Source organism: Microtus oregoni, unplaced genomic scaffold (assembly GCF_018167655.1).
Source record: "Microtus oregoni isolate MIOR12 unplaced genomic scaffold, Mior012 000015F_ref0000493, whole genome shotgun sequence".
Classification (NCBI taxonomy): domain Eukaryota; kingdom Metazoa; phylum Chordata; class Mammalia; order Rodentia; family Cricetidae; genus Microtus; species Microtus oregoni.
Genome location: NW_024543074.1, coordinates 32,370,404 through 32,390,664, shown reverse-complemented (window position 1 = coordinate 32,390,664; position 20,261 = coordinate 32,370,404). Strand labels below are relative to the sequence as shown.

General features: G+C 44.9%; 1 protein-coding gene across 1 annotated transcript in view; it reads right to left on the bottom strand.

Annotated features, from left to right (window-relative positions):
• Nucleotides 1-20,261, bottom strand: part of Dnah9 (dynein axonemal heavy chain 9) — a 336,148-nt gene that overhangs the window by 185,784 nt on the left and 130,103 nt on the right. Inside the window, exons 32-36 of the mRNA XM_041664051.1 lie at nt 18,072-18,282; nt 13,521-13,648; nt 11,746-11,854; nt 10,872-11,019; nt 316-490 (exon numbers count right to left, since the gene is read on the bottom strand). Of these exons, the coding sequence (XP_041519985.1) occupies nt 316-490; nt 10,872-11,019; nt 11,746-11,854; nt 13,521-13,648; nt 18,072-18,282 (771 nt within the window). The remainder of the gene's footprint in view (nt 1-315; nt 491-10,871; nt 11,020-11,745; nt 11,855-13,520; nt 13,649-18,071; nt 18,283-20,261) is intronic.

Genomic DNA, 20,261 nt, shown 5'->3' with positions numbered 1-20,261 from the left:
TACAGGACAGCATCGGCCACCCTCTCAAACACCACTCACCTGGCAGAGTATCATGTATCCACCCCAGCTGTGGTCTAGGCGCCAGCACTGCACGGCACTCCATGAGAGCAGAGATGGGCTCCCCAACTCAGAAAGAAACAGCTCCAAACGCAGTGAGGCCCCTGCCAGGGGCTCATGCCTCAAGTGGAGCAGTTTGTGGGGGAAACTACCATGATGCAATGTTTAACAGCCTGCCTTCTGAGTCTATGGGGGGAGTGTGTCAGTATTTACTGCTGTACACTTCAGCAGGGTGTCAATCTCAGCATGTCACCTTACCTGATCTTGGACCATGGCACTGCCAAAAGCCCAGACGGCAGCAAACACAAAATAGAGTTCGTATATTTCCTTGGGGCAGTCGGCAGGGATGTCCCCCTTGGTCAGGAGGCCCTCAAGGAGGTAGCAGAGCAACTGGACCATGCTCTGCTCGGGGACTGGGATCACCTTCTTAAATCTGCAGAAGGAGGGAGGGAGGGAGGGAGGGAGGGAGAGAGAGAGAGAGAGAGAGAGAGAGAGAGAGAGAGAGAGAGATTCTAAGACTCCATGAGTATTCTACGATTGTGGTACAACTGCATAGCCATGAAAGCCCCCTGGTTTTAGGGAACTCATGGTTTGTCATGTTCTTTGAGAGCCCAGAGGACCACGGTGCTATGTAGACTTTCAGTATCCACAGCAACTCTTGGGTCAGTTTCCTTTAAAGAATGGGAGCACAGAGCCTTTTGAGAGAAGGTTCCCTGTGTGACCCTGTCCTCTGATAACCCTTTCCTTTCCTTTCATTTCCTTTCCTTTCCTTTCCTTTCCTTTCCTTTCCTTTCCTTTCTTTTTCATTTCTGCTGTTTGCATTGACATTTTCTTCACAGTATTTAGGGAATGTAGGAGGCTGGACAAAATGAACTGGGGCTCATGTTTCTACCCATCTTGCAATTTCTTCAAAGCCCAAGGAGAAGCTAAATGCTGGGGATGTGACTTAGTGGTAAAGCACTTGTGGAGTACACAGGGTCCTTGGTCCATCTCCAGTTCCACATGTGTATGTATACACACATACACATGTGCACACATGCTCATAAGTCACGTACTTCCCCGTCCACACACCCACACCCATAGACTGTGCACACTCACGTACACACACACACACACACACACACAATTTTCAGTTTTATCCCTCTACCTGTATGGACAGCATACATCATATTACCACACTCCTAGTTCTCATCACATCCTACCAAGGAATGCTGTCTTCTGTGGTAGGCAGTTTCTCTGTCATTCAGAGCTATCAGATAAACTACACTCTCAATGGCCCCCTTAAAAGTCATTTATCTCTCTTGGGTCTATTAGTTGCCCAGTATCTACTAGCTTCAATGTTTTTTGTTTGAGCTGCCACTAATCCGTCTGTAGTCCTTACAACAGCACACGTGTGTGGTCTGACGGTAGACATTACTTCCATGAGTAACGCGGAAGCCACGTCCTAATGAGCCATCCATCATCTGCTCAATACCCACTCATGACAGAATGATGAAATGGAATCATCTCAGCTCCATATCAGATGAGGCGCCACCATAATGAGTGATTGCAGCTGCCCTTCCACTTCAATACGAGGGTCCAAGTAATCCAGATGGGACCAGCTTGCAACTCAGACCTCTCAAGGTTTTAGTGGTATTGAGAATCATAGAGGGCCTGCAGTGAGAGGCTTGGTGTTCAGCAAACACCTGTCTTCCGCAGGATACCTAGGATTTGTCTTGGGGAAAGGCAGGGAACTGGTTGCAGTTGGATTGCTTCTGGAATGGGAAGCCTGGTGTCTGGGAAACCTCAGGGGTTTGTGGGTCTGAGAGCTGAGAGTAGGGAGGTTTGTACCTGTGGCATTCTGAGTTCCAGTTTGTCAAAGGAAGGGAGAGGAAAGGGTTTTCTGGAATCTGGTGTGCATGCGGGGCTGTTTGCAGGTTATGTATCTACTTGGAGGGTTTTGTGTGGCCAGTAGCACATCAGTGGACGAAGGTGAGGGGCACATCAGTGGATGGAGTGGGGCACATCAGTGGATGGAGTGGGGCACATCAGTGGATGAAGGCGTGGGGCACATCAGTGGATGAAGGCGTGGGACACATCAGTGGATGAAGGCGTGGGGCACATCAGTGGATGAAGGCGTGGGGCACATCAGTGGATGAAGGCGTGGGACACATCAGTGGATGAAGGCGTGGGGCACATCAGTGGATGAAGGCGAGGGGCACATCAGTGGATGGAGTGGGGCACATCAGTGGATGGAGCGGGGCACATCAGTGGATGAAGGTGTGGGGCACATCAGTGGATGAAGGCGTGGGGCACATCAATGGATGAAGGCGTGGGGCACATCAGTGGATGAAGGCTCATGGCACATCAGTGGATGAAGGCGTGGGGCACATCAGTGGATGGAGTGGGGCACATCAGTGGATGAAGGCGTGGGGCACATCAGTGGATGGAGCAGGACACATCAGTGGATGGAGCAGGGCACATCAGTGGATGGAGCGGGACACATCAGTGGATGAAGGCTCATGGCACATCAGTGGATGGAGCAGGGCACATCAGTGGATGAAGGCACAGGGCACATCAGTGGATGAAGGCGTGGGACACATCAGTGGATGAAGGCATGGGGCACATCAGTGGACGAAGGCGAGGGGCACATCAGTGGATGGAGCGGGACACATCAGTGGATGGAGTAGGGCACATCAGTGGATGGAGTGGGGCACATCAGTGGATGAAGGCGTGGGGCACATCAGTGGATGGAGCGGGGCACATCAGTGGATGGAGCGGGGCACATCAGTGGATGGAGCAGGGCACATCAGTGGATGGAGCGGGACACATCAGTGGATGAAGGCTCATGGCACATCAGTGGATGGAGTGGGGCACATCAGTGGATGAAGGCGTGGGGCACATCAGTGGATGAAGGCGTGGGGCACATCAGTGGACGAAGGCGAGGGGCACATCAGTGGATGAAGGCGCGGGGCACATCAGTGGATGGAGCGGGACACATCAGTGGATGAAGGCTCATGGCACATCAGTGGATGGAGCGGGGCACATCAGTGGATGAAGGCGCGGGGCACATCAGTGGATGAAGGCACGGGGCACATCAGTGGATGGAGCGGGACACATCAGTGGATGGAGTAGGGCACATCAGTGGATGAAGGCGTGGGGCACATCAGTGGATGAAGGCGTGGGGCACATCAGTGGATGGAGCGGGGCACATCAGTGGATGAAGGCGCGGGGCACATCAGTGGATGAAGGCGTGGGGCACATCAGTGGATGAAGGCATGGGGCACATCAGTGGATGAAGGCGAGGGGCACATCAGTGGACGAAGGTGCGGGGCACATCAGCGGATGGAGTGGGGCACATCAGTGGATGGAGCGGGGCATATCAGTGGATGGAGCGGGGCACATCAGTGGATGGAGTGGGGCACATCAGTGGATGGAGTGGGGCACATCAGTGGATGAAGGCGAGGGGCACACCAGTGGACGAAGGCGAGGGGCACATCAGTGGATGGAGTGGGGCACATCAGTGGATGAAGGCGAGGGGCACATCAGTGGACGAAGGCGAGGGGCACATCAGTGGATGGAGTGGGGCACATCAGTGGATGAAGGCGAGGGGCACATCAGTGGATGAAGGCGCGGGGCACATCAGTGGATGGAGTGGGGCACATCAGTGGATGAAGGCGAGGGGCACATCAGTGGATGAATGCGCGGGGCACATCAGTGGATGGAGCGGGGCACGTATTTTTAAAGAAATGTAGATGGGAGATGCTAGTGATGAGGAGAGGCCCAAGGAGCTCCCACATCTCCCAGAGGATGAAGTTAGATTCTGAGATCTTCTATAGTTAGAGTAGCCATGGCTACACAGGTCTGGCCAAGTGACATCCTTCTCTCCTTTTCTCTTTACACTGTCTTCTTTCATCTCTGAGGAATGAGCAGAAAGCTCTGAGGATGGGAAAGACGAGGTGAAGAGCCCTGGCTGTCTTCACAGGGGACAAAGCTCAGAGTTCTTCCCAGAGGGGTCGCCTCACATTAGAGGCTTTTCCTTCCCCTAGTAAGGGAGTGTCAACAGCAGGCGGCAGCATCCACAACTTTGGCTGAGAGCCTCGGGACGTCTGTATTGTACTTTTAGAAGCAAATGTTTTGGAGAGCTGGAAAATGGGATGGGGGTAGGAGGCAGACCAAAGTAAGCTGCAATGGCAGAAAAAGGAGACACACTGGGAAAATCCTCTCTTTTTAGACTATAAGGAAGCAGCCTGGAAAAAGCTGAGTTGGTGGTCAGGTGGCTGGCATAAGACTGGCTGCAAACCATGCTCCCGAGAAACTCAGAGCAAGGGTCATGGTAATCTATACTGATCCCTGGTCTAGGAGAATTCTAGACTGCTGGGAAGAAGCTTTGAATAGAGCCTCACGTAGTCGTCAGTGAGTGGAGGCCTGGTTAGAGCAAGACTCTGTAGGGGAACAAGTGGTGTGGCCAACACTAGGAAGGACTGCCTAGGAAAAGGGACAGCATTACAATCATATTCCTGAAGCTTACCCAGATGTATGATGGGACCTGTGGCCTGACCTTGCAAAGAACCACTCAGGGATGTATCAGGTGTCTGGGAGCCTGGGAAGGAATACTGAAGGACTTGAGATTGGAACCCACAAAGTATGACATTAGATTCATGTTCTATCCCCACCCCTGTCTCCTCTTTACATCAATTCCTCTTTTACTTTATAGCCAGTGCCAACTTTGCATATGATCACACCGGGAGATGCAGAAAATGCTTTTGACAAAATCCAATATGTCTTCATAATAAAAGCTCTAAAAAAAAACTGCCAACAGAAGGAACATCTCTCCAAATAACATCAGTATATTACAAACCTATAAGCAACATCATAGTAAGTGGGTGAAGCCAAACATTTCCTCTTAAGTCAGGATTAAGACAGAGGTGCTGTGTTCATTCTTCCCACTCTTGCTTGATGTAGTGCCTGAAGTCTTAGCTACAGCAATAACACAATAGAAGAAAATGAAAGGGCTATGTTTAGGAAAAAAAGTCAAAGTGTCTTCATTTGTAGATGATAAAAAAACTCCCTAAGAAAACCCATAGAAATGATTATTTTTATAAAAATTAATATATAAAATCAGCAACATACTGAGGCCAAGAACCTGTGCCTAGTAGGTCATAGGCCTTAGGGGGAACCTACTAATATTTTGCTAAATGGAGACAGTATTCAAACAACTCCTATGACTTACTGCTGTGTCCACAGATTAGCGCATCCCTCAATCCTCACAGGGAAGTTTCTTGTAGTAGATGGTGATTAACGTAGGGACTCTGCGGTTCAATGTACAATAAGAGACTGGGGAGGGTTAAGTTTCAAACAGGAAGTCTATTCTTTTCCCCAAAGACTAAGGAATCACAGCAGAAGATGGGGTAAAAAGAATACAAGAGCTAGAGATGACGGATGGCTTAAGAAAACAGTGTTTTATATGTACACAGGGCAGTTAGGTACATGTGTTAAAAATAATTGTGACCACATGCATAAGATCAGTGTGAGCTCAGACCAGACAAAATCTCAGCATGGGGGAAACATGGTGGGGCACAAAGTCCCACCTTTAGATGAGGACTTATTTGTATTTGATAGCTGCTGGGAGAGAGAGAATCAGCTTTTTTTGTTTGACATATGGTAGGACAAAGACTCCCCAGAGCAGGCGTCACACTCGAGAGGTATTTGACAACACAAGCTGGACTTGATATTTTTTGAGAAGAGAGGGAACAAGAAGTTGGATGGGGAGTGAGACTGGGCAGGGAGGAAAGTATTATCTGTGTCTTGGAGGAGTTTGGGGAGGGAGAAGTAAAAACAAATGGAATATATGAAATTCCCAAATAAGTATAAAATATTAAAATCAGTATCCTTCCTAAATACCAATCACCAACATGCTGATAAAGAAATATGGGAAGCAGTTGTATTCACAATTGATTCACTAATAAACTTTGGTGTAATCTGACTAAGGAAGCAAAAGACCTGTACAATGAAAACTTGAAATACCTAGGAAAGAAACTGAAAAAAAAAAAAACTTAGAATCTCTAAAAAGCTGCCTATGCTCATGGCTGTAAAGAATTAATATAGTGAAAATGTTATAAAAGTCATCTAAATATTCACCGGAGTATCTATAAAATTTCCAATGCCATTCACACAGAACTCAAAAATTAAGTTCATACTGAAACAAACAATGCTATGGGTATCTAAAGCAATCTTAAGCAGAAATAACATAGTTGGACTTCATATCACTTGATCTCAAATTATTCTACAAAGCCATAGTGACAAAGACAGCAGGGTATGAACACAAAAGCAGGTATATAGACCAATAGGATACAATAGAGAATGCCTATATAAACCACACTGTGTCTACGAACAGCTAGTTTTTGGCAAAACTGCCAAAAGTACACATCGGAGGAAATACAGTTCCTTTGGAAAAATGAAACTAGATTCCTATTTACCAACCTGAAAAACAATCAACCTCAAATGATCAATTCCCTTACTATAAGACTTGAAGCTTTGAAATGGTTAGACAAAAAAGGGACCTGTCTCAAGATATAGATATAGGGAAGGAGTTTTGAAGTAATAAGGGTGGCGGCGGGGCTGCGTCCCCAACACCCCAGCCGCCTGCCCGGCTAGCTTATGCCCCGAAATAACAACACACAAACTGTATTCATTTAATCACTGCTTGGCCCATTCTCTTCTAGGCTAATTCTCACATATTAATTTAGCCCATTTATAATCATCTGTGTGTAGCACCCCAAGGTGCGCTTACCGGGGAGATTCTAGCCTAGTCCATCCTGGGTTGGAGCTTCATCCCGGGAGCGGGGCATGGCGTCTCTCTCTGAGGCGTCTGCTCCCGAGAGAGCTGTGGAGTCTCTGAGCTCACTTCCTCTTCCTCCCAGCATTTTGTTCTGTTTACTCCTCCCACCTATCCTCTAACCAATAAAATGGGCCAGGGCAGTGTCTTTATTAGCCAATGACCTTCCTCCATCAGAGTTTCTGAATACTACTGCAGTTGCTCAGAAAATAAAGACAGGAGTTGCTAAGTAGATCCTCATGAAATTATAAAGTTTCCATGAAGAAGAGGAAACAATCCAGTGAAAAGACAGTTAACAGGGAGAGAGGAAACCCTTTCTAGTTACATATCTGGGCAAGAATCACTATCTAGAATATATAAAGAACTCAAAAAGCTAAACAAAAAACTCCAAACCACTCAATGAAAAAAAAAAGCACTAATGGAATGAACAGACAATTTTAAAGAGTTGAAATACAATGTTTAAGACACATGTGAAAAAAATGTTCATCTTCACTAGCCACCAGAGAAATACAAATCAAAACAATTCTGAGAACTCATCTTATTCCAACCAGAATGGCAGTCACTGAGGAACAAATAACAACTTCTGATAAAGATGTGGACAAGAGGGGAACACTTACATATATTCTGGTAGGAATGCACACCAGTCCAGCTACTATGGAAATCAGCATGTGAGTTTCTAAAAACACTAATAGTGCACCTACCATCTGACCCAACTGTACCACTCCTGGGCACCCACTGGGAGGTCTCCAAGTCAACATACCACAGAGTTGAAACACTGTCCACAATAGCTGAGTTATAGACTCAGCCTGGGTGTCTGGCAACAGAAGAATGGATGGGAAAATGTGGTATAGATACTTAACAGGAATTTTCTTGTATCATAAAGAAGAATGAAGCTGTGCTTTTTGTAAGGAAATGAATGCAATTACAGATGATAATATTAATCAAATTAAGCTAGTATCAGAAAGACAGCTATATTTTTTTCTCATTTGCAATTCCTAGGTTTACATAAACACTTAATATCATGTACGCATTCCTGATGGGAAAGTAGAGGTGAAACCCAGCTAGGAGAACAAAGAGGACTGATGGGCATGGGGGTGAAGGGGTACAGAAGGAGATCCACTGAGGGGACAGCAGATGTAATTGCGTGGCAATGCTTTTATGTGACAATGAATATACACAACAAAACAAAACAGAAAACATCTTAATGTACGTTGGTGTCACACAGGGTCCCAGCAGAAATGAAGAGAGACCAGCTCTTGTATAGCAGTTTCCTTGAAGACTGAACCATTCTACCCTGTTGTGGAATATGATTTTAAGATGTGTTAGATTTGTTTATGCTGTAGAACATTTGCTTTAATGATAACAAAGATGTGTCACATTCCTTTATGTTGAACTTGTTTAACTCTGTGGGGCTATGTTGTCTGTCTAAAACACCTGATTTGTTTAATAAAGAGATGAGCAGCCAATAGCAAGGCAGAAGAACGGACAGGAGGAACTGGCAGGCAGAGAGAGTAAAAAGGAGAAAAAGAGGGATGGGGAAGCAAGAGAGTTCAAGGAATGAGAAGAGGAGAGGAGCACTCCAGTGGCTAGTCGCCCAGCCAGACACAGAAAAAGAAGGAAAGAAAAGATATAAAGAAACAGAGAAAGGTAAAAGCCAGAAGTAAAAGGTAGATGGGATAATTTAAAGTTAAGACAAGCTGGCAAGACAAAAAAGCCAAGCAAAGGCTGGGTGTTCCTAAGTGATAAGAAGACTCCCTGTGTTTTATTTGAGAGCTGGGTGGTGGGCCCCCAAAGAACTAAGAGAAAAGAGAAAACAACCAACAATGCTACCCTGCAGGGAAGCTCTTTAAGACAGAAGATAAACAACTCGAAATCCCTTCAGGAAGCCCCTGAAAGTGACCAGGTTCACTCAGTCCCTCCCTTTCCTTCTCAAAGGTACAGAAACAGGGAAGACTGTGGAGGACAGTCTCCTTAGACAAGCCAAGTTGCAAAGAAGACTCTGAGACCACCGGCCTCGGAAGAAGCAGAAACCATCTGATCAACCTAGTCACATGGAAGGCACACATTTCAACCTTTGAAATGCCTGTGGGCTGCACAGTGTTTAAGGTTCCCAGTTTTTGTGCACTGTCACCGTGCTGGAGTGGGCTTTGGTGAGACAGCTGTCTTTGAGACATTTCTACTCCTGTAAGAAATCCCACACCCATCTTCCTGTAAGTAACCCTAATAAAACTCCTTGGTTCACCAGGTTACACATTGGTGGTGTGTCATGCACTCCCCACCTGGGGTTAGTATCCATATATATTGTGTCTTCCCAGGACAAGTTCTGTCACACAGCACCAGCCCATCTTGCTAACACCTCACCCTTCTTTGATACTCTAGCTGCATAAAGGTGCTTCCATGAGACACTGCGTTACCACTTCAAGAGTCTGCTGGCTTCCAGAGAGCCATCAGATACAAAGGATACAGGTTCCAGAGCGACCAGGGCCTGAAGGCTTTCAAAGGCTTCAGAGGTGGAAAATAATTATGAACCCTCCAAATCAAAATCAGCGTTTGGTTAAATATCTAAGATATGCTACTATCTCAATGTGTAGACTCCAGTTCCGTTTCTAGTTGTACAGAATGCACTGTTCATGTGGGTAGACCTATTATTTAGGGTGGGACCAGGCAGGGAATATGGAGGCAGAGTGTTTGGATCCCCTATGACTTCGTTGCATGCTGGAATTGTCCCTCCCCACTGCCTCTGTCCCCGTGAGCAACTGGAATCACAATGTGCTTGACAGGCCCACGACGAAGGAATTAGACATTGTGTGGTAGGTTTTTATCAGTATCATCTCTGATGGCCATTCTTGTCCCAAATTATGGTAATGGTTCTCAAAGTCCCAGAATAAAGCATCAAATGGAACATAAACACATATACCAACCAACAAATTATATGACAGAGAAGGAGGGCTCAAGTCTAGGAGCCCTTTTGTTCACCCATGATCCGTTCTTGCTGTAATTGTTGACCACTTAGTTCAGCATAATTCACTAGAACATCTATTTAAGTGACAGCCGGTGTCATAGCTTGAATCTTGAGTGTTTCCTAATGCCAGTGTGTTAGTGGCCTGATCTCCATTTTACTGCAATTGGGAGGGAACAGAATCATTAGGAGGAGAGGTGTAGAAGGATCTTTAGGTTACTGGGGATGTGGATTTGGCAAATATATTGTGTTCTGGTTTGTTTCATCTTTCTTTTGCTGCCCCTGCGTGAGATAAGTGGTTTGGCTTTGCCACATGCCTTTCCCTTGCGTCTCTATAGACACCCTCAAAACAGGGTCAATGGATCATGGACTAAAACTGCAGATCTAGAGGTAAGACAAGTCTTTCTTTTTTTTAAATTTATTTATTTATTAAAGATTTCTGTCTCTTCCCCGCCACCGCCTCCCATTTCCCTCCCCCTCCCCCAACTAAGTCCCCGTCCCCCCCCCCCCGCCTCAGGAATTAATTATCTATGGCATTTCTCTTTTGCAGGGATGAAAACCTCACTAATACAGGTGGTCAAAGTAAAAATGAATCTAGCATTGGGAGGACTGGTCCGGCGACATATCATATCTGATCTCACATTGTTACACACAGTCAGGAACAGGAAGTGGATCTCGTGGGCTTGACAAGTGTATCCTTGACCCCTGGGCCAGTTGGAGGGACCGCTGCCTGCTCTGCAAACCTGAACTCTTGGCAGCTATCGCCTCCTGTCAGACAGTTGCCTCCTTCAGACATAACCACGTGCCTCCTAGGAAAAGCACCTTAAACCTTGCTCCTGTCTTCCCTCACCTCTGCTCCTGTCTGGACTGACAACAAACATCATATGCCCATCCTAATGTGTGTTCCCCTCTGCTAACTGCTGTGTCTGGAGAGCCATTGTTTTGAGAGCAGGACAGAAAATCAACAGGGCTTCAGCTATGAGCCAGCAGGTTCTTTAAGGCTGTGCTGATGTACTTTCTTCCTGTGTCTTGGCCTACCTGGTTCTGAGGGTGTCCAAGCAGATAGGAACGTATTTGTCAAACAAGATGGTCAGGTTGGCTCTCTCAGTCTGGACCTCCCGCTGGTCAATCCAGCTGCTCACTGGAGGGTTCCACCCCAGATCAGCAGGGTTGATGTACAGGATCCCTGAGTGTACAGGGGATATGGTTCAATGAGTTATCCATGCATGTGAATAGATACTTCACCCCAGGAAGCCAACTTCTCAGTTTAAAAGTTCTTAGAAGATTGTACACTCCTTGTTTGTTTTGGCTATGTGACTCCATCTGTGAAACCATCACCATGATGGAGGGCATTGATATGCCCATTCTATCAAAGATTTCTATGGTCCTCATGCTCTGTTCTGTTTTTCAGTAAGATCCTAGCAACCATTGTACTATCCTACCCTCAGTTTGATCATCTCATCAGAAAGGCGTATTTTCTTCTATAGTTTCTGCTAATAAATTGATTGGGTGGAGACAGAAGGAAGTTAAGATCATAGTGTCCCTTGCTACTAAAAGTTAAACTGATGTGGTAATGCTTGCTTGTCTCCACTGAAAAGGAGGTGATATCTGGCCTGAATATCACCTAACTTAAGACATCCCTATGCAGGAGGAGGCAGTCAGCTCCTAGATCAGGGGCTATTTCCCTTCCCACAAAAACAGCATTTCCGAAGGAACAAAGTCATGTGGCCTGGGCCTCATGGTGCCTGTTTGCCCTTGGGGGCATGGTTTAAGGGTTGAGAAGTAGGCCAGAGATTTTAAGGGTCAGGTTCGTAGCTTCTGTCTGGAGCTTCCTTCAGCACCTGCCAAAGCAAATGTGATCGCATAAGCACCTGCCTCCCCCAAGTCCCTTGATTAAAAGGGTTGGTCATACCTGCTCTGGAGACGGTTGCGGGTGTGGCTGTGCGCAGGTGACTGATCTCAAAAAGGAGACGCATTGTGGGGTTAAGGGGAATCCTCTCGTTGCTGGCTAGGGTCAATACCTGGAAATCACAGGAGGGATAGACACTTAGGATGGAACTGTGATGCTGTCGTGGTTTGATGGTTTGATGGTGAAAACCCCCCAGAAGCTCATGGGAACACTCTGTCCTCAGTTGGCAGTGCTGTTGGAAGGTTATGGAATCTTTGGGACTTGGCATCTGCCTGGCAGAGGAGGGTCATGGATAGCAGACCTGTGAAGGTTGTATCAGGATGCTATTTCCAGTCCTGTGCTCTACATCTCATCGGCCAAGATATGGAGACCCATCCCTATGTGTTTGCTCTTGGTGTGTCGTCTCACTGGGATGAAACTGATGGGAGTCAGCCCTTTCTCCCTTAAATTTCTTCTGTCAGCTGTGTAGTCACAGTGAAGAAGAGCTAGATAATGCAGATGCATTGCTCACTACTGGAATTTGATGAGTTCTTGTCAGCTGGAGACATGGATATGCTATACCTTGAGAATGTTTCCCAAACAGCATAAAAATTAGAATCTTTCAGATGTCCTGAGACCCTGAGGCCTCCACCCCCATATATGGATTAATGCTGAACACAAAGGCTTGATCCTGAGCTCTCCTCTTTCTTTCCCTTTACCCTTCTCCTGTCTACCTCGGATTACATGACTAGAAATTAGATACGGCCTCCTGACCTTGACTTTCCAGCTTCTGGAATAGTGAGTCAAATAAATGTCTTTTCCATTCAGTGTTCTAGCACAGTAGCACAAAACATGGACAGGACTGTTTCCCATCACTCCTCCACACCTCTCAGATCTTACTATGTAGCCCAGGCTAGCCGCACACTCACGATATGCCCTTACGTTCAAATTTCTTCTGCTTCCACCTCTTGAGTGCTGGGTTACAAGTGTGTGCCACCACACCCAAGTGTTTTCTGCAACAACCCTTTCTCTTTATTCCTTTGCACCTCACCCACTCGCACCCTTGCCTCTCCGTGCGTCCGGAAAAAGGTTATTTAAATGCTTTAAATTGATGTTAATAATTTGAATGAACCAGACCATACTGGAACAATAAAACTATAAAAGGAAAGGGACTTCTGGTGTTATATTTCTGCTCCTCCTTCTAAGTGGCCCCACTGGGAAACTATGCATTTATTCTAATGATTCTGTGAATGCTGGAGCCATTTGAAGATTTCCAATCTGGACATGGTTTCTTATCTAAACAAGTTTAGAAGAGGAGACCAGCCTAAGAACCATTTTGCTGAGATGCTGTTAGTTTTCACTGTAAGAAATAACATTTATTCTTTGGGGCAGGCATTTATCATCCCACAGGGTGGGTGACAAACTCGGGATGTGTCTGATATTTAGTTTCCTTATTAAAGGGAAATGAATTATAAAAAAATTTGAATGGCTGACTAAGATTCTTCTCAGCTCTAAATATTAAAGAAGCCCACAGATGGGAAATTCTGGAAGACGTGCAAACAATACTAACAGGAGGGCAAGCAATGGCAGGTCCTTTCAAGCACGTGAGGTAAGGTATTTCTAGAGTGTCTCACTGAAGACACTAGTGATGGCTGCTCACTCCGGGCTGGCCATCCCATGGAATCAGGATTTCCAGGTGTGCTGCCTCATTGGACATTCGGCTTCCCAGATGAAACATTGCATGGGGTCCTCCCCCAGATGAATGCGGATTACATGTGCCCCCCCCCCGGTCATGATACCTTGTTATCATCCATGACAGTGTTCAGAGACTCAATCCACATCGGGTCTATATCACCATCTAGTAAGATCCACTTGGGCCCGTCATGGGAAATGTTGGCAAGCTCCCTCATGATGGAAGAGAAGAGTCCTGTAAGGAACCACAGATGGCTTCTTTTCCAGCACTGGCCCTGGCTCTCTTCACACAGCTTCCTGGCATTGGCTACAACACTCATGAGTTACAACCAGACAGGGCAGACCCAGCTTTGCATCTTGCTCTACCTGGAACCTGACACTTGCGTCTGGGGCACATTTTTTCTGGGCACCAGACTAACAGCAGAACACCAGGAGGAAGGAAACAGTGCAGTAGTTCTTGGCAGTTCAGATTTTTAAGTGACAAGGGACCCGGACAAGCATCTCGGCAAGTGACTGCATCACAAGAGAATTATCCAGCAAGGTTTGCAAGGTGAAGCTTCTGTACTTTGTAATCAGAGTCTTCGCAAATCTTGTTTATGAGAGACTATCCCTTTTATTCTTACTGTCATTACCTCAGAATCTGTGTATTAATTTGGGTAGAATTGATTTTTGTATTAAACTCTCCTACTAAATGGCAGGGTCTATCTTTAAAATTTTTATTCAGGTATTGTTTTATGCCAACACTAAAATTATATAGTTTGTAAAAATCTATTTCATTGGCCAGAATATTCCTGAATATTTCATAGACTTCGCTGTTAATTTGAATAGAGCTTTCTTCTTTGTGTTCTCACTTTCTGCTAACTATTGCTAGTAGAGAGAAAGGTTACTAAATTATATATATTTTATGTTCAATTATCTTTAATAAATTGTCTTATTAACTCCAGTGATTTTTCAATAAAGTCTTCTAGACTTTTCTTATGGTAGAGTTGCAGAATGAAGAAAAATCTTTTTTTTTCTTTTGATCCAATTTATACCATATATTCTGTTTTCCTTGCTTTACTGCATTCTCTGAGCCCACAGAGTAGGCTGAATAATAAATTTGACTAGAAGCTCCCCTGTCTTGTCCCCTTCTTAACAGAGAGGGTTTATGCATAAACACTCAGAGAGGTTGACTTTGCTTTGGGCTTTAGGTACAGAGTCTTCATCATATTGGGGTTTCCCATCTGATCCCATTTTACCTAGGACTTTCTGCTAGAGGTGGCTATTGAACTTTCAGTGTCTATTGATTAATTTGTTTTCTTTTGACAGTGCTTTCTGTTGCTGTTCTATAAAAGTCTTTATATTCCAAAGAGTACAACTTGGTAAAACTCAACTATTCTTTTGGGACTGTTAGATTCTATTTGCTGTTATTTGATTTAGAATTTTTGCATCTGCAGCAATAAGACAGTGATTTTCCTTTGGTTCTACATAAAAGTTGGTATCAAATTATTCTGGATCTAAAAAATGATTTCTGAGCCACCTTTTTATGGTTTGAAAGGATTTGTTTTTGTCCTTCTACAACCTTTACATTTTCATTTTCGTTAGTTTACTCGGGTTCCTTACTTGCTGTGGAGTAAATATTTCTAAATTACATTTTGTTAGGGGTCATCAATTTCAGATACTATGTTATCTGTCCAACTAATCTCTTTAAATATTATTTCTACTGCTCCATTGACATGTTCTTAAAAATTATTTGAGCATATTCATACATGTGTAGATGCGTGTGCAGGAACATGTTCATACATGTGTAGATGTGTGTGCAGGAACATGTTCATACATGTGCAAATGTGTGTGCAGGAACATGTTCATACATGTGCAGGTGTGTGTGCAGGAACATGTTCATACATATGTAGATGTGTGTGCAGGAACATGTTCATACATGTGCAGGTGTGTGTGTGAAGAACATAGGGTAACCTTGGGTGGTGTTCTTATGTGCTAACCAGTTGCTTTTCTTGGAGGCCAATTCCATCCCTGGCCTGGAGCTCATTAAGTAAGCAAGGTTAGGTGACTAGCGAGGCCCAGAGACCTCTCTACCTCCTCAGCACTAGGATTACAAGTATGTGCCACTGCCTGTCTTTTGCATGTGGGTTCTGAGGATGTATCTCAGAGCCTTGTGTGCATAAGCCAAACATTTTAATGACTGAGCTATTTCTCCAGGCATGTCCTTTCTCTTGTGTAAGCACACACACACAAACACATACACACGTACGCACATGTTCACACATGAACATAGGCATGTGCACACTTGCACACACATTATACACTGTTTCCCCATCAAGAATGCTCATAATGAACTTATTGATCTTTATACAGAACCAATATTCATTTTTCTATGTTTGTTTCCTTCTGACTAATTTCAGACTTTATTAGTTTCACTTCCCTTAGGTATAATTTAATTGCTCAAATTGGATAACAGCTTCCTTTATTCCCAGGTTGCTCATTTTGATAAGAGTTTAACCTCCTTCTAGGCTTCAGATCTGCAGATTCAGAAGATTCTACAGACTCCGTGTGAAGCATCCCATTCACTGGTTTTTCCATGGGTTTCACTTTGATTTTCCTTCTGATTCAAGTGCAGAGAACATTTCTTGATTTTTCAAGTAGGAGATTGTTTGAGGTTATTATTTTTTTTTGCTAGTTAATTCTAATTCTGTTGCTTTATCAGAGAGTGGAGTCTATAAAATGAGACTTTGGATTTCAATATACCTTTCTATGAAGCAAACTGAATTTTAAACTTTTGAAACGATACCATGAACTTTGCAAACAAAAAAGGAATATTTTCTATTTACAGACTGCAAAATTGAATAACTATGTATCATTTTTAATTCAATGATATATCTGAGAATTCTATGTGTACACTTCTTTTTCTCTCTATTAGAACCTATATGATTTAGAAAAAGGGTATAGAAAAATAGCCTACTACATCTTTAGTAAATTCTAAGAATTTCTAAAAGTCTCTATTTCATTTGCTTTAAAATTATGCTTTTCAGTGAATATAAATTCTTGATTACTATATTGTCTCTGCCAGTTTTGCCAAACATAACATATATATTTAATATAGATTTAAGTAGAATTACAACAAAGTTTAAAATGTTGAATTATAATATCAAGCTCAAATTTAATATGGGAAAATAAGTGCCTGAGAGTCCCCAAGGAAATTACAGCCAGGAGGTGGTGGCACACACCTTTAATCCCAGGACCCAGGAGGCAGAAGCATGAGAATCTCAGAGTTCAAGGTCAGCCTGGTCTACAGAGTGAGTTCCAAAATGGCCAGGGCTAAACAGAGAAACCCTATTTCGAAAAACAAAACAAAGCAAAACAAAACAAAATTACAAAAGAATTGTGAGGGCAGATTGTAACATTTACTTCAAAACAGCTGCCACAGGCACAGAGGAATGCTAGTTTAGGAACAGGAAAATATGAGAGTGGAGCAGCCTGGAAACCCTGGAGTCAACTCGGTGCGCATGGGTTCCATATGCGACAAACTGGTGTATAGGCTAACATAGAAAGAATGGTCTATTTAATAAATGGTACCGGCACAGCCAATTGCCAATCTGTAAGGAAATAAAGCTGATTTTCCTACACTGTCTCATAGTAAGCCACCAAATAAATTCCAGATGGGTTGAAAAATGTTAATATAAAAGAATCCTTATTGAACAAATTTATGATTCTATATATGCAGCTGAAATTAGACAGAGTTATAAATGAACAGGGATCCCAGCTGCTACAAGAGTGAGACACACTAACGGCCTTTAAAAAATGCATGGTAGGATGCAGCATGGAGTTCTGTAGACACACGATTGGACACGGCTTTAGATCCATGACGCACATTAGATGTCACAAGTAGAGGCGCTGTCTTTGTGGCTGATGCCTGTGTATATGAACTTTTACACACGGATACAAAATAACAAAGGGAAACAAACCATAAGAGGCAGAGCACTAAAAGCAATTAAGACGGAGGCCATCACTAACAGGAAATGAAAATCAGAGACACAGCTCAGCAACTTAACTTGTTCTGGGTCTCTGAAATTCTTTAGAGAAGATCAGGCGGTTTGGCTCTGATGAAGTCAGACACTGAACTTTTAGGCGAGTCTGACATCTCCTCACCCAAACTGTAGAGTTTGTGGGTTTGTGATCCTCTGTACTAATATGGAAGGCAACATGAGCCTACAAATCCTTCTAGGGTGGAGAGGTTATCGCCTGCTTCACTAGGGACCGGGTCCAGACTCCAGTCCATTGCAGGCACCTTCTCCATCACTGCTAGGTCAGTGCCGGTAGCAGGGAAGGGCCCTCTGTGAGATGCTGGCAGGTGCCATTTCTTTAAGAATGAGCCATGAGCTATCTCTTGAATCCACGCAAGGCAATGCAGCCACTCCGGGCTGTGCCATTAACTTGTAAAGGACCTTTACAAAATGGGGCTAGAAGAGTTCTCAGGGGAGGGACATTTGGAAAGTTAAGCTTTTCTCTCAGTCCAAAGTGGCTTCCTCCTTTCTAATCCTCCTCCAATTTGTGGTGCCTTGCCCCTAACTCAGTATCTTCTCCTCAGCTTACCCCTTGACCTTTGAGCCTGACAGGGACTCTATAGATAGAAAAGACTTTGTCTTGGAGGGTCTCATTCTTACCGTCCTTCCATTCTCGGGTGGCTGGGTTGATGATGCCAAAGAGTTCATCATTTGTGACAGCTTTGGGGTTGAGGTCAGTCCACACGGGGCGACGTTTCATGACCTGGTAGGTCTTGTGCAAAGACCTCAGCACCTGTGACTTGCCAGTACCGGCGCCACCCACCACAAACACGGAGTGTCTCACGGCTAGCAGCTCTTCCAGCTGGACCACCTGGGGGGAGAAAGGCAGCTGCAGGGACAGGTTGTCATGCGCATCCAACCCCTGCTCTGTGAGTGAGGCTGGCGTGTGAAGTCAAGGGTGGGGTGGTGTTGATCACAAGCATGGTGGGGTCTAAAATGCAAGGAGCATCATGGTTCACTTATTCATGTGTCTCTCATCCACCCAGGTCAGTATCACTGGCCAACTAAGTTTGAAGAAGGTACCAGATGGCGGGCATTCCAATAGGCTGCCACAGTCTGATAGGGAAGAAAGGTACAATGAAAAACCACAGAACAAGGTGATAATGCTCCAACACGCGTATTGCAGTGTTGTGGGTTGGAAGATGACAAGAATAAGGAAAGCTTTGCAGAGAAGGGGGCATTTGAAACAGGGCTCTACAGGTGAATAGGGGTTTATCCAGAGGATGCACAAGAAGGATATTTTGGGGAAAGGGGGCTGAAACAGTGTATACAAAGGTTTGCAGTATGATGGAGTGTGATGTGGTTGGCTGGATAGTTTGAAGAGGATGGAGTCAGAGGACCTCATGGAGACGGTGCTAGCATCCAAACCACTGTGCAGCCAGTTAGACACCAAATTAAGGCCTGATATAATACAAGCTATTGCCATCCTTCTGCCCCATAGGTAGCTACCGATAGCTTCAGAGATGAAGTCCTAACTCCTTAGACTAGCTTACAAATCCCTTTGTCCATCTGACCCAAACCAGACACCCCTTTCATCTCTCATCCCCTACTATGCACATTTCTAGCAGAGAGATGTTGCTCCTCTCTGATGCTGGTTTCCATGTTTTTGTGTCCTGCTTACAAGGCACCCTTTCTGGATCACAGCCCTTGGAAGTATCGCAGTGGCTACTTGTCTGTCTTACTATTGGATAGCTGGCTTGCTAAAGGACATCAGGGCTTTAAGGGGTGGGGCCTAAGGAGTGGCTCGTAGGTCACTTGGGGACATGCTATCAGAATTACCAGGGTTTCTTGTGAGACCCCATTGCACTCTTACATGGTGACTGTTGAAAGGAGACTCCTGCGCATGCTCACCCAGCTCTCGCTGGCTTTGTACTGAGATGTTTTTGCTTGCTTGGAGAGCACACTTCTGCTGTTGCTGCCTACTGTGTTGGCCCTCCACAGGACTGAGACAATGCAGGTGGTATGCCCTTGAACTTGAAGTTCCCGAGTCAACTGTACTACTTCTTCTACCCCCCAGCTAGAAAAGTTACTTTCTTTGCTCCCCACCCTTGAAACCCCACCAGGATACATCTCTGACTGACCCTACGGCATTCACCCTGCTCAGGGCTGAGTCCTTCCGGTCTGGACACATTCCTTTCCAGATGGAGGATGCTTTCCGCTGTAGAAGCTCTGTCGAAGGGTAGCCTATCCCACAATGCTTTCTAGTCTGCTGGATCTGATACTTCTGCCGTATTCTCAGACAATTGTTGTGATGTGTGTCCCTCAGTTTCTTTAGTTCTATGAGCTATTGTTCTTGCTTCTGAGTGATTAAAATAAGAATTTTTAAGGGATCATAAGCTTCAACAAGGATTCCATGGGACAGCTTTTGAGGAATTACTTTTTAGAATCTGAAGTGGGAAAGCAAATATAAAGAAGGTAGGGGATGCTGTCTTCTGACTGAAGGACCTTTAGCAGAGAGCCTCCATCTTCTCAGTAGGAGCCATGGAAAAGAAGTAAGGGGGAAGAAAACAGAATGTCGTTCAATTGACAAAAATAAAGACAGGATTCTAGAAGGGAAAAAGATGGGGGAATTGGCAGGTGCTGGGGTGCTAGATGCCTTGACAGGACCACAAAGAGTTTGGAAAGACATGACCCGCCCTGATTTTAAGGCAACATCGTTAGTTACAAACATTGTATGACCCTCTGTGAGTTTCACTCCTCTCTCTGAAGCGGGTGCATCCCAGGGTTAACCACTTGAGGTGGAGCATGCTCACCCTGACGTCCAGAGCCCTCTTTATCACAGCCCCCTAC